Source organism: Nerophis ophidion, linkage group LG05 (assembly GCF_033978795.1).
Source record: "Nerophis ophidion isolate RoL-2023_Sa linkage group LG05, RoL_Noph_v1.0, whole genome shotgun sequence".
NCBI classification, from domain to species: domain Eukaryota; kingdom Metazoa; phylum Chordata; class Actinopteri; order Syngnathiformes; family Syngnathidae; genus Nerophis; species Nerophis ophidion.
The window spans coordinates 47,258,086-47,271,779 of NC_084615.1; the positions used below are offsets into that span (position 1 = coordinate 47,258,086).

General features: G+C 38.7%; 1 protein-coding gene across 2 annotated transcripts in view; it reads right to left on the reverse strand.

The window, feature by feature from the left end:
* The window catches only part of galnt14 (UDP-N-acetyl-alpha-D-galactosamine:polypeptide N-acetylgalactosaminyltransferase 14 (GalNAc-T14)), a 167,003-nt gene that overhangs the window by 20,580 nt on the left and 132,729 nt on the right, over positions 1-13,694 (reverse strand). For both annotated transcript variants that reach the window (XM_061901157.1, XM_061901158.1), the window contains exons 4-5: positions 6,100-6,167; positions 832-897 (exon numbers count right to left, since the gene is read on the reverse strand). In XM_061901157.1, coding sequence (XP_061757141.1) covers positions 832-897; positions 6,100-6,167 — 134 coding nt within the window. The remainder of the gene's footprint in view (positions 1-831; positions 898-6,099; positions 6,168-13,694) is intronic.

A 13,694-nucleotide genomic window follows, 5' to 3' on the forward strand; every position in this document is an offset into this window, starting at 1 on the left:
TTTCCCAGAAAATGTGACATAGATTATTATAGTTGTGTGCTGCATGTTCCACAACGTAGCAAAACATCACAGGTTGGAGCACGATGCCACGGATGTGTAAAAAAGAAGTGTCTCCATGATGACAGCCGGGGGTGTGCTCACCACTGTTGAACCTGTCATCACTTGTGCAATCATTGAAAAGTACAACCAAATGTGTCAGTACCTAAATGTTGCATTCAAAATGCTGGGAACAGTGAGTGTGCAGCCTCAATATTCTCCATCTCGGCTAAGTAGCGGAAGGGGAAGGGCGAACTTGGAATAAATGTGGCTGGGGAGCAACCCCTAGCAATGGAAATTATTATAGGGAAATATTGCCATCGTCATTACTAATACGTGGAATACATTTTCACTGTCAACATTAACATCCTCAGGAATGAAGTATACAGTGTGCACAGTATACTTATTGAAGTTTACAGAAGGAACATCTTCCACAAGTCTTGGCCTCTTCTCCTTCTTAACATCCTCAAGCTGTCTTTTCAATTAGTGTATTACAATCATTCACCCTCTATTTTTACAAGCATGGCGGCAGCCGCGATTGGATTAAAAAAGAAGATGAGCGTTAGGAGCGTACAAGGTGCCGCAGCCACATTTAGCAAGATGAAGACACTAAGTGCTTGTTGGTTTGTCACGCTCTCCCAGTACAGACATTTAAAAAAAAGAGTCACATCGTTACTTTGTTTCATTGAAGACGTGCAGCTCTTCTTCTTCATGCGTCTTGCGCATCATTTTGCTAACATTTAGCTTGTTAGTGTGAATCACCAAGAAATACATCATCTTGATAAAAAGACACACCTTCTCTCTTGCTGTTGTGCAGACATTTGACTTTGGGCAGTTTGGTAAGAAGCTGGCAGTCACTTCCTGAAACAACACAAAGACAACATAATTGCCACTCGTTTAATTATTCTTATTGGACACATTCATAGTCTAATTAGGCTAATTCATTATTCAAATAAACTACAATGAGTATTAATGAGAAAGACTGCAGAGCTGCTTTCAGCATCATTTTATTCTTGACATTATCGAGGGACTGATGTACAGTACGTACATACTGTATGCTATTCTGCACCAGGTTGATCAACAATATTACTATTAAACTGCAGTACCAGACTAAAAAATAGTACAAAACCCAAAACCAGTGAAGTTGGCACATTGTGTAAATTGTAAATAAATACAGAATACAATGATTTGCAAATAATTTTCAACCTATATTCAATTGAATAGACTGCAAAGACAAGATGCTTAACGTTCAAACTGGTAAACTTTATAATTTTTTTCAAATATTAGCTCATTTAGAATTTGATGCCGGCAACATTTTTCAAAAAAGCTGGCACAAGTGGCAAAAAAGACTGAGAAAGTTGAGGAATGTTCATCAAACACCTATTTTGAACATCCCAGAGGTGAACAGGCTAATTCGGAACAGATGGGTGCCATGAATGAGTATAAAACCAGCCTACATTAAATGCTCAGTCATTCACAAACAAGGATAGGGCGAGGGTCACCACCTTGTGAACAAATGCGTGAGCAAATTGTCGAACAGTTGAAGAACAACATTTCTCAACAAGTTAGTGCAAGGAATTTAGGTATTTCACCATCTACGGTCCGTAATATCATCAAAAGGTTCAGAGAATCTGGAGAAATCACTGCACGTAAGCAGCAAGAAAAGCAACCTTGAATGCTTGTGACCTTCGATCCCTCGGGCGGTACTGCATCAAAAAGCGACATCAGTGTGTAAATGATATAACCACATGGGCTCAGGAACACTTCAGAAAACCATTGTGAGTAATTACAGTTTGTCGCTACATCTGTAAGTGAAAGTTAAAACTCTACTCTGCAAAGCCAAAGCCATTTATCAACAACACCCAGAAACGCTGCCGGATTTGCTAGGCCCGAGCTCATCTAAGATGGACTGATGCAAAGTGTAAAAGTGTTCTATGGTCTGACGAGTCCACATTTCAAATTGATTTTGGAAACTGTGGACGTAGTGTCCTTTGGACCAAAGAGGAAAAGAACTATCCGGACTGTTATAAGCGCAAAATTCAAAAGCCAGCATCTGTGAAGGTGTAGGGGTGTATTAGTGCCCAAGGCATGGGTAAGTTAGACATCTGTGAAGCCACCATTAATGCTGAAAGGTACATACAGGTTTTGGAGCAAAATATGCAGCTGAGATAGGTCCCAGTGCCCACCTTGTCCCGAAATGGACGGATGGATATTGTCCTCCCAGCAACGTCTTTTTCATGGACGCCCCTGCTTATTTCAGCAAGACAATGTCATGCCACATTCTTACCATATTACAAAAGCGTGGCTTCATAGTAAAAGAACGTGGATACTAGACGGGCCTGCTTGTAGTCCAGACCTGTTTCCCATTGACAATGAGTGGCGCATTATGAAGTGTCAAATACGACAACGAAGACCCCGGACTGTTGAATAACTTAAGCTGTACATCAAGCAAGAATGGGAAAGAATTCCACTGGAAAAGCTTCAAAAATTGGTCTCCTCAGTTCCCAAACGTTTACTGAGTGTTGTTAAAAGGAAAGGCCATGTAACACAGTGGTAAAAATGCCCCTGTGCCAACTTTTTTGCAATGTGTTGCTGCCATTAAAATCTAAGTTAATGATTATTTGCAAAAAAAAAAGGTTCTTAGTTCAAACAAAAAATATCTTGTCTTTGCAGTGTATTCAATTGAATATCAATCAATCAATCAAAGTTTACTTATATAGCCCTAAATCACAGGTGTCTCAAAGGGCTGCACAAGCCACAATGACATCCTCGGCTCAGATCCCACAATATAAGTTGAAAAGGACTTTCAAATCATTGTATTCTATTTTTATTTATGTGCCAACTTCACTGGTTTTGGATTTTGTACAACAAAGGACTTCACAATTCTCAGCCCATTTAAACCATTAGAAGCTCAAAACATTAATCTTACTGTACTAACAATTTTCAACATTCTAAAACAGGGGTGTCAAACTAATTTTAGCTTAGGAGCCTACATGAAGGAAAATCTATTCCCAAGTGGGCTGGACTGACAAAATCATTGCATGAAAACCTAAAAATAAAAACAACTACAGATGTTTTTATTTTTTAAATAGACCAAGCACATTCTCAAAATGTACAAATTATAATGTGTTCTTTAAACTTGCATGTTGCAGTTAATAGTATTCTATCTTCATTTGCCATTATTTATACTTTCGGAATAAATTATGTGATAATGTTCATCAGTCAAATAGCGGCAACTGAGTCTGGCAGGGTTTTGAAATGCTCCCATTGGTGTTAATTTTAATCTATTAGAAGATTAGATTAATAATAAAATCAAATTAAAGGATGATATTAATGTAATTTACTCAATTTCCTTAACTGCTGTACTAACATCCTGTGGTTTATTTTGCACATACGTAGCATCATCTTCAACAAAACTTGTAAGACTGATTTCAATAATCACACATGAAGTCAGAAGGGGATACAAAATATTCCATCGTATTTATGTGTGCCCAGAAAGTGTGTCCGCGATCATAAGTACAACACAAAATGTACAGATGATCGAAAGCATTTATCTGGATAGATATGTCACAGCTTACATTACCAACAACGTCTTTGACAATCAAGGCATCATTTTTACGATCCGCATTTTGTTTACTATCACTAATAAGCAGCACAAGTATGTAGCGTCCAACCATGGAAGTGCTGCCTCTATAAGAACATGGCACATAGCTCTGCCCTCTCTGAAGTTATGGACGCTCTTGCAGCAGAGTATACAAAGAATTGCTATTGCGACATTCCAATGAACTCATTTAGAACAGCAGTTCTTGCATTCAAACATTTCAGCTAATTTTTATACTTAGCAAACCTATGTCCCTGGCCGGATAAAACCAGTTTGCGGGCCGGATCAGGCCATATGTTTGACACACCTGTTGTAAAAATTTTATTTTTTCTAGGAAGTCTACATTTTCTGTAGTAATATGTGAAGTGAATTAGATTTATATAGCGCTTTTCTCTAGTGACTCAAAGCGCTTAACATAGGGAAACCCAATATCTAAGTTACATTTAAACCAGTGTGGGTGGCACTGGGAGCAAGTGGGTAAAGTGTCTTGCCCAAGGACACAACAGCAGAAACTAGGATGGTGAAAAACGGGAATTGAACCTGGAACCCTCAAGTTGCTGCCATGGCCACTCTACCAACCGAGCTATACCGCCCTATATTGAACTGAACTGAACTGAAATATTTATTTCAAACCTGCATAGTACAACTAAACACAGTTTTTTTTTTTTTTTTACATGTTGGCAAAGATATTTATGCAAGGCTTGAAAAGGGGTTGGATGAAGCAGATGCTTATAATAGCCCAACCACTCTCACTCATTCCACATTTAACATAAACAATATAATACAAGAACAATACTCTATAAACAAAACAAGAAAAACTCCTGTACACCAACAATACTATGAGACAAGACAAGACGAGACAAAACGCACACACACACACACACACACACACACACACACACACACACACACACACACACACACACACACACGGGCCCAGACACTCTCTGACCATACACCTCTCTCCCATCGCTCTGTGCTGAGGGCATCACTCTCTTTCCTCCTCGTACTTCTTCAGTAATTCTCTTTTAAACAGTGTTTTAAATTGAATCATGCTAGAACACGTTTTTAACTTGTCCCCTAAGTTGTTCCACAGAGTGACTCCACGCACTGAAATGCACATTGATTTTAAAGTGGTTCTAAATTTAGGCAAATATAATTTGTTGTTTCCTCTTGAACTGTAACTATGGTGATCATCTCTATCATGGAATAGGTTCTGTATATTGGATGGTAGAGAGTTTTGGGATGCCCTAAACATAATTTGAGCAGTTTTAAAGTTGATCACATCGTTCAGTTTAAGTTACTTTTTGAATGATGTCTGTAGTGAACATTGGACACAATCCTGATGGCCTTTTCTGCAGAGTGACTAAAGGCTGTAGATGGGATTTATAACAATTTCCCCAGACTTCAACACAATAGTTTAAATATGATATAATAAATGAATGACACAATAACAGCAGAGCATTGGTGTTCAATAAATGGCATGATCTCCTCATCATTCCAACACATTTAGCAACTTTTCTCCTCAGGTAACTTATATGAGGCTTCCATGAGATAATTTCATCTATTACCACTCCTAAGAATGAATTTTGTTGATCATATTCTATTGGTGTATCATCAATAACAATCCTGATCGGTATATTACTTTTGCGATTGCTAAAGAGCCTTATTTTGGTCCTATTGATCTTAACAATTCACATTGTTACTTCCACATTTTGGAACTGATTCCAACAATTCCAGCATTAAAAACTCAATAAAACGTCCAGGCTATCAATTTTCCACATTTCAAAATATCTCAATTTCCCCAGAAATAAAAAAATACAACTTTTTCACTTCAGAGACTATAATTGGAGCCATTAATATTGACAGATACTGATATTGATACGATGCAATATTAACACGAATCATAATACATAGAGTGCAGTGTTAGAAGAAGTTTGATCGAGTGAATTTACACTGAAAAACAGTAGTGGGTAAGAAATACTCTAACCTTTTGACGGATTTGCTGTATTTAAATTGAAGTGTAGTTATGGTTTTGCTTTTGGCAACAACTAATGGCCACAATAATTCCTTAAGTTAAGATCATGACGCAGTTGTCTAATGATCTAGACACGTTTGTTACTGGATACCTTCTAATATCCTTCTGCCTTGGAGACTTTGTATGTGTAAGTAATATGCGACTATGAAAATTATATACTTGTTTGTATTAAGAACACTAATTACTAGGGTTGCCATCCGTCCCTTGAAAACAGATGATGATGATGATGATGATGATGATGAGTGGCCTCAGCTGCACAAGTGGTGCCATTGTTCAGCGCAGTGCTGTGCCCCAAAATGGATGTCTCTTTTCACCTGACTTGTTGACCTGACGCAGCTGCTGTAGCCACGCCCCTTCATCTGTGTGACATGTGACCTAGAAGAGTGTGTGTTTGCGTGGTGCGTGTGTGTGTGTGTGTGCTCACCGTCAGGGCTGAAGTCGTCTACCAAGATGATCTCATGGATGAGATGAACAGGAGTTCTGTTTAAAACACTGACACAGAAACAAACATGTCATGTGACAAACAAATAATGCCTGAATAACAAACACACACACACACTCGCGCACACACACACCTGCACACACACACCCACTGTTGAATCCATTATTCACGCACTGCACGCCTTTGGAAACAACATATTGAAAATGTCAAGCCATGAAAATGTATAACGTGTCGCCATGGAAAAAAAATATTTCATTAAAGAGCGGAATTGAGACATCAAAAATTCATAAGTTGTACTCCAGCAATGTGAGAAAATGTCTTTTCAATATTTCTACTCCTCTGATAACATTAGGGCAGGAAAAGAATGTGCAAGAAAAGAATACAGACCAATGGGATTCTTGTTAAGGTCAAAGGTTTTCAAAGAAAACAGACACATATTGGGTCCAATGCAAAGACAGAGGCTTAGACAGAGGGTTAAAAAGTTAAAAGATTTGGACATATTTTAAGTGTTTGTGACCACACAATTGATCTATAAGAAAGGCTAACAAAGCTCTGGCCGGTGCAATGTAGGTGAAAAAACACCTTAATGCCGCCTCTACCACCAAAGCCAACAACACTAACGGCTTCACTTCGCTGCCGAGCAACCATGAGCACGACAAGAAGTGAAACTGGACTTAGAAGCGTTAATAGGAACTCTACAAGACAATGTAAATTAGGTAAAAAGCAATGTCAACCATCTCCACGAACAGATTATCAAGAATGTACAAAAAGATGTCACAAATCTCCAAAAACAGCAAATATAATGTTGTGATGATATGATGGAAATGAGAAAGTTCAGAGAATAAATGAAGATTCTCAGTGAGGACGACACAGCATTAAGACGGGAAAGGGAGAAGCTGAAACAGGAGAATGCAACATTGTGCCAACAGTTGCATGCCAAGGAGAAAAACAACACTCATTGGGAAAATAGCAGTGTTATGGAGAACATAAAAAAGGAGCTAGCAGTAGTGCGCCAACTGTTGTATGACATGCACCAAGATAACACTGATTTGGAGAACTTCAGGGAGGAGATGGCAGAATTGAGAGAGCAGATCAGTGCCAGACAACAGGACAAAACCAATCTGAAGAATATAGGAGCTTAACGAATATACTCAGGAGCTTCTTATGTGTGGAATTATTAACACACTACCGTAAAATATCAAATAATATTATTTAGCTCATTTACGTAAGATACTAGACATATAAGATTTCATGGGATTTAGCGGTCAGGAGTGACAGATTGTTTGGTAAACGTATAGCATGTTCTATATGTTATAGTTATTTGAATGACTCTTACCGTAATATGCTACGTTAACATACCAGGCACCTTCTCAGTTGGTTATTTATGTGTCATATAACGTCCACTTATTCAGCTACTTGGATCATTTCATGTTCTGGTTTAGCTCTGTTTTTGTATCACATCTGGTTAGTTTGTCTTCCTTATAGTTACTGGTGGCACTTTATGTTTGTTCCGTTCCCTTAGCAATGCATTTGTGTCACCTGCCTTCTGTTTGTCACGAGCACCTGCTTTTGATTGTTCCCCGTATTTAAGCCTGTCCTTTTTGTTCCTTCGGTCTCGCAGTGTAATTTGCTCTTGATACAACAGGTGACGTCGCGATCCTGCATTGTGGTAAATACCCTTTTGAACTCGATTAGCTTCCACGCTATTTGTTTGTTTATTTCCCTAGCTCACATGCTAGTGTCTTTTGTTCCTTCTAGCTCACATGCTAGTTCTGTTGGTTTTGTCTATAGTGCCTTTGTGCAAGTGTTTTGTTCTTAGTTTGTTTTTTAGCATAAATAAATAATTTTCTACCTTTACGCTGTATCTTATCCGACTGCATAATTGAGAGAACGCAAATGCATCACCTCAATGCCAGCGAAGCGTCACATGTTCACTATTCTTTATTTATTTTAAATTGCCTTTGAAATGTCTATTCTTGGTGTTGGGTTTTATCAAATAAATTTCCCCAAAACATGCGACTTATACTCCAGTGTAACTTATATGTGTTTTTTTCCTTCTTTATTTTGTATTTTCGGCAGGTGCGACTTATGCTCCGGACTGACTTGTACTCCGATAAATACGGTACTCTCTATATATACCGCCTCTATTCAGCTCAACCAGGGGTTGAGCTGAATAGAGGCGGTGCAGCATAGATGCACACAGGAAGTAAAGCGACCAATCAGGTGACTTGTCAGCTTGTAGTTTAGAACAGAAAGACGGATGGACAAGGAGGTGGAAGTAGATTGAAAGGGCACCGACATAAATTTGAACAAACATGATGTTAATGAACATATAATAAGCTTTCCCGCTCTGACATGCAGCAGGAATTCTCTGGCGATTAAACCTCCTCTAGATCCTGTCTCATCAGCTCTGATCTATGGCGTGCGGTGCTATACGTCTCCATCCCTCAGGCGCAGCGGAGCACTAAAAGTCCACTTAGTCAACATTAAATAGTCTCGTCAGCGCTTTAAATCCTCGTTTGGCCACCACGGCCACTTGCTGATGACATGCAGTGACGCTACACTTTGCTGCTGTAGACCATGGCTCCGCCCAGCGCCCACTGTTGCATTCCGGGGTTAAAGATGCTTCTAGCAGGCCTTGTCATGACGATTGGACAAATTTGTTCCATCATTTAGTGATTGAAGACAAACTACGCAGTCAGTCTCAAAGTACTGATCTAGACGCTGTGTTTCTACATTCTGATAAACGCCGGCTGTAAACTGATCCTCCAGAAGAGTAAATGGTCAAATTAAATTCAGATTTTCTTTTTGAGTCTGATGATCCCACAACACTCATTAGTCTTCTCCTGTGATTCATCAGCTTCCTCTGATTGTCTCGCGCCACACAATCAATTGTCAGTTCGCAGCTTGATTAAATATCGACAAGACCCCAAACATCAACACTGGCATTGAAGCTTTATCATGGGTAATGATAGGCTCCGGCACCCCCCGCCACCCCAAAAAATGGACAAGCGGTAGAAAAATGGATGGATGGAATGTACAAACCCCGTTTCCATATGAGTTGGGAAATTGTATTGGATGTAAATATAAACGAAATACAATGATTTGCCAATCCTTTTCAACCCATATTCAGTTGAATGCACTACAAAGACAATATATTTGATGTTCAAACTCATAAACTTCATTTTTTTTGCAAATAATAATTAACTTAGAATTTCATGGCTGCAACACGTGCCAAAGTAGTTGGGAAAGGGCATGTTCATCACTGTGTTCCATCACCTTTTCTTTTAACAACACTCAATAAACGTTTGGGAACTGAGGAAGCTAATTGTTGAAGCTTTGAAAGTGGAATTCTTTCCCAGTTTTGTTTTATGTAGAACTTTAGTCGTTCAGCAATCCGGGGTCTCCGCTGTCGTTTTTTACGCTTTATAATGCGCCACACATTTTCGATGAGGGACAGGTCTGGACTGTAGGCAGGCCAGGAAAGTACCCGCACTCTTTTTTTACGAAGCCATGCTGTTGTAACACTTGTCTTGCTGAAATAAGCAGGGGCGTCCATAATAATGTTGCTTGGATGACAACATATGTTGCTCCAAAACCTGTATGGACCTTTCAGCATTAATGGTGCCTTCACAGATATGTAAGTTACCCATGCCTTGGGCACTAATGCACCCCCATACCATTACAGATGCTGGCTTTTGAACTTTGCGCCTATAATAATCCGAAAGGTTATTTTCCTCTTTGTTCTGGAGGACACCACGTCCTCTGTTTCCAAATATAATTAGAAATGTGGACTCGTCAGACCACAGAACACCTTTCCACTTTGCATCAGTCCATCTTAGGTGAGCTTGGGCCCAGCGTTTCAGGATATTGTAAATAAATGGGTTTGGCTTTGCATAGTAAAGTTTTAACTTGCACTTACAGATGTAGCGACCAACTGTAGTTACTGACAGTGGTTTTATGATGTGTTCCTGAGCCCATGTGATGATATCCTTTACACACAAATGTCAGTTTTTGATGCAGTACCACCTGAGAGATCAAAAGTCTGTAATATCATTGCTTACGTGCAGTGATTTCTCCAGATTCTCTGAACTTTTTGATGATTTTACAGATTGTAGATGGTAAAATCGCAAAATTCCTTGCAATAGCGCGTTGAGAAATGTTGTTCTAAAATTATTCAACAATTTGCTTACAAAGTGGTGACCCTCGCCCCATCCTTGTTTGTGAATTACTTAGCATTTCATGGAAGCTGCTTTTATACCCAATCATGGCACCCACCTGTTCCCAATCAGCCTGCACACCTGTGGGATGTTCCATATAAGTGTTTGATTAGCATTCCTCAACTTTATCAGTATTTATTGCCACCTTTCCCAACTTCTTTGTCACGTGTATCTGGCATCAAACTCTAAAGTTAATGATCATTTGCTAAAAAAAAAAGTTCATCAGTTTGAACATCAAATATGTTGTCTTTGTAGCAAATTCAACTGAATATGGGTTGAAAATGATTTGCAAATCATTGTATTCCGTTTATATTTACATCTAACACAATTTCCCAACTCATATGGAAACAGGGTTTGTACGAAGATGTTCTTCTTTCATCTAACCGTGAGCAAATTACACAATTATACACGCATTAAAACAACATTCAAACGTGACAGAACTTTTTTGTATTACATTGCTTATCTACAGACACTAGCAGGAAAGATGCACTTTTTTTTGTCAATTTTGCCCAATATTCACTGTCCTTGTGTGAGACAAGAACACACATTGTTCTCTTTTCTGTGCATTTTAATTACTGAAAATCTGCTGGCAAAAGGTGGGTAGCATTTCAAGTAATGGGGACTCATCTATTTTGCCTATTAAGCACTCTAAAAAAAATTCAAAACCACAAACAATGCTCTATTTACATGCCATGGCCTACATATTAACCAAGCTATAGCGACATTGTTATTATAAGTGCTAACACAGAGGAACTACTTTTCTAGTGCCTTTCTCACAGAGAGACACACATTGCTCTTGCGGCCACTATAGGGAGAGGTAAGATAGCTACTAAGTTGCTTCTATTGTTAAATCACTTCAGATTTTGTAAAAGTTAATTCTGGATTATAAATCTCACATGTGTCTAGTAGAAGGCTGTGGCCACAAGCCAATAATTTGGTCACCTTTGAAATTCCACACTTTACCAAGTGAAACTCAATTTAGTTACAAACTAAATCAGTCTTTACTGGCTCTCAAATTAGACCCAGATACATCGCTCGGAAGATGAAACAAGGTGGTAGTCTGAACTCATTCTCCTTCAATGCCACATCAATATGAAATGCACTCCCAACAGGTGTAAAAGAAAGTGCATCTCTATCCTCCTTCAAAACTTCACTAAAAGAATACCTCCAAGCAACTACGATCCCTAGCGTAACCCCGTCCCCCCACCACATCCCACTTCATTGTAAATAATCAAATGTAAATAATCAAATGTTTATACTTGTTCTTATGCTTTCTGAGCTCACTCTGGTCACTGCTCGTTGTAAATATCCTACCAAGTCAGACCTACACTGTTTCAATGTCCATTTCTCTGATGATACAGTTGTTGATGACCTAATTGCTGATAGTAACCAAACCCAACCCCCCTCCCCCAACCCAATAATTCAAAGTATATACTCTGATGATTAACTTGTGTGATGACTGTATTATGCTGATAGTATATATTTCTACCATGAATTGAATAACATGGACCCTGACTTAAACAAGTTGAAAAACGTATTCGGGTGTTACCATTTAGTGGTCAATTGTAAGTAATATGTACTGTACTGTGCAATGTACTAATGAAAGTTTAAATCAGTCAATCAATCAATCAATCAATCAATCAATCAATCAATCAATCAATCAAGCAGCTCATCAACGAGCTATTGCAAGGAATTTAGGAATTTTACCATCTACAGGCCGTAAAATCATCAAAAGGTTCAGAAAATCTGGAGAAATCACTGCACGTAAGTGATGCTATTACGGACCTTTGATCCCTCAGGCGAAAAACCGACATCGGTGTGTAAAGGATATCACTACAAGGGCTCAAGAACACTTCATAAAACCACTGTCAGTAACTACAGTTGGTCGCTACATCTGTAAGCGCAAGTTAAAACTCTACTATGCAAAGCGAAAGCCATTTATCAACAACACCCAGGATGGCCGCTGGCTTCGCTGGGCCCGAGCTCATCTAAGATGGACTGATGCAAAGTGGTTCTGTGTTCTGTGTTCTGACAAGTCCAAATCTCAAATTATATTTGGAAACTGTGGACGTGGTGTCCTCCGGAACAAAGAGGAAAATAACCATCCAGATTGTTATAGGTGCAAAGTTCAAAAGCCAGCATCTGTGATGGTATGTGGGTGTATTAGTGCCCAAGGCATGGGTAACTTACACAACTGTGAAGGCACCATTAATGCTGAATGGTCCATACAGGTTTTGGAGCAACATATGTTGACATCCAAGCAACATTATCATGGACGCCCCTGCTTATTTCAGCAAAACAATGTCAAGCCACGTGTTACAACAGCGTGGCTTCATAGTAAAAGAGTGTGGGTACTTTCCTGGCCCGCCTGCAGTCCAGACATGTCTCCCATCGAAAATGTGTGGCGCATAATGAAGCGTGAAATACGACAGCGGAGACTCCGGCCAGAAGCTCTACATAAAACAAGAATGGGAAAGAATTCCACTTTTAAAGCTTCAACAATTAGTTCCAAACGTTTATTGAGTGTTGTTAAAAGAAAATGTGATGTATCACAGTGGTGAACATGCCCTTTCCCAATTACTTTTGCACGTGTTGCAGCCATGATATTCTAAGTTAATTATTTTTTGCAAAAAAAAAAAAAGTTTAGGAGTTTGAACATCAAATATATTGTCTTTGTAGTGCATTCAACTGAATATGGGTTGAAAAGGATTTGCAAATCATTTTATTCCGTTTATATTTACATCTAACACAATTTCCCAACTCATATGGAAACAGGGTTTGTATATATTATATGCAAAATGCACAGAGTTCTCTGCACAAAAACAATCCACGTCTTTACAGAGAGAACGCACAACGGGCCTGAGCTAGCTAACGTAAGTATTGTATTAGCTAATGCTAATTTATCCAGTGAATCTGAAAGACCGTGCTAGCTGCTTATTTTATTGTATCGATGCCGTTCAATGACCTTGTCCCAATGTAGCTCCTGATCTCTTATCAGTGCAATGTGTGTCAAATCATCATTATATATCAATCATCATATGACCCTCCCTAGTGTGCCTCTGATTGGCTCGCCAGTGTCCGACCATGTCTGTGACACACACACACACACACACATATATATATATATATATTTATATATATATATGTATATATATATGTATACATACATATACATAATATGTACATATATATATATATATATATGTATATATATATATATATATATATATATATATATATATATATATATATATATAAGTTGACAATTCTACTTCCATATCTCTTAGCCAAAAAGGTTCCCGACCCCTGGAATAAGCATAAGTGGAGGGCCCAGGTAGAAGTGGACCAAGCTGTCTC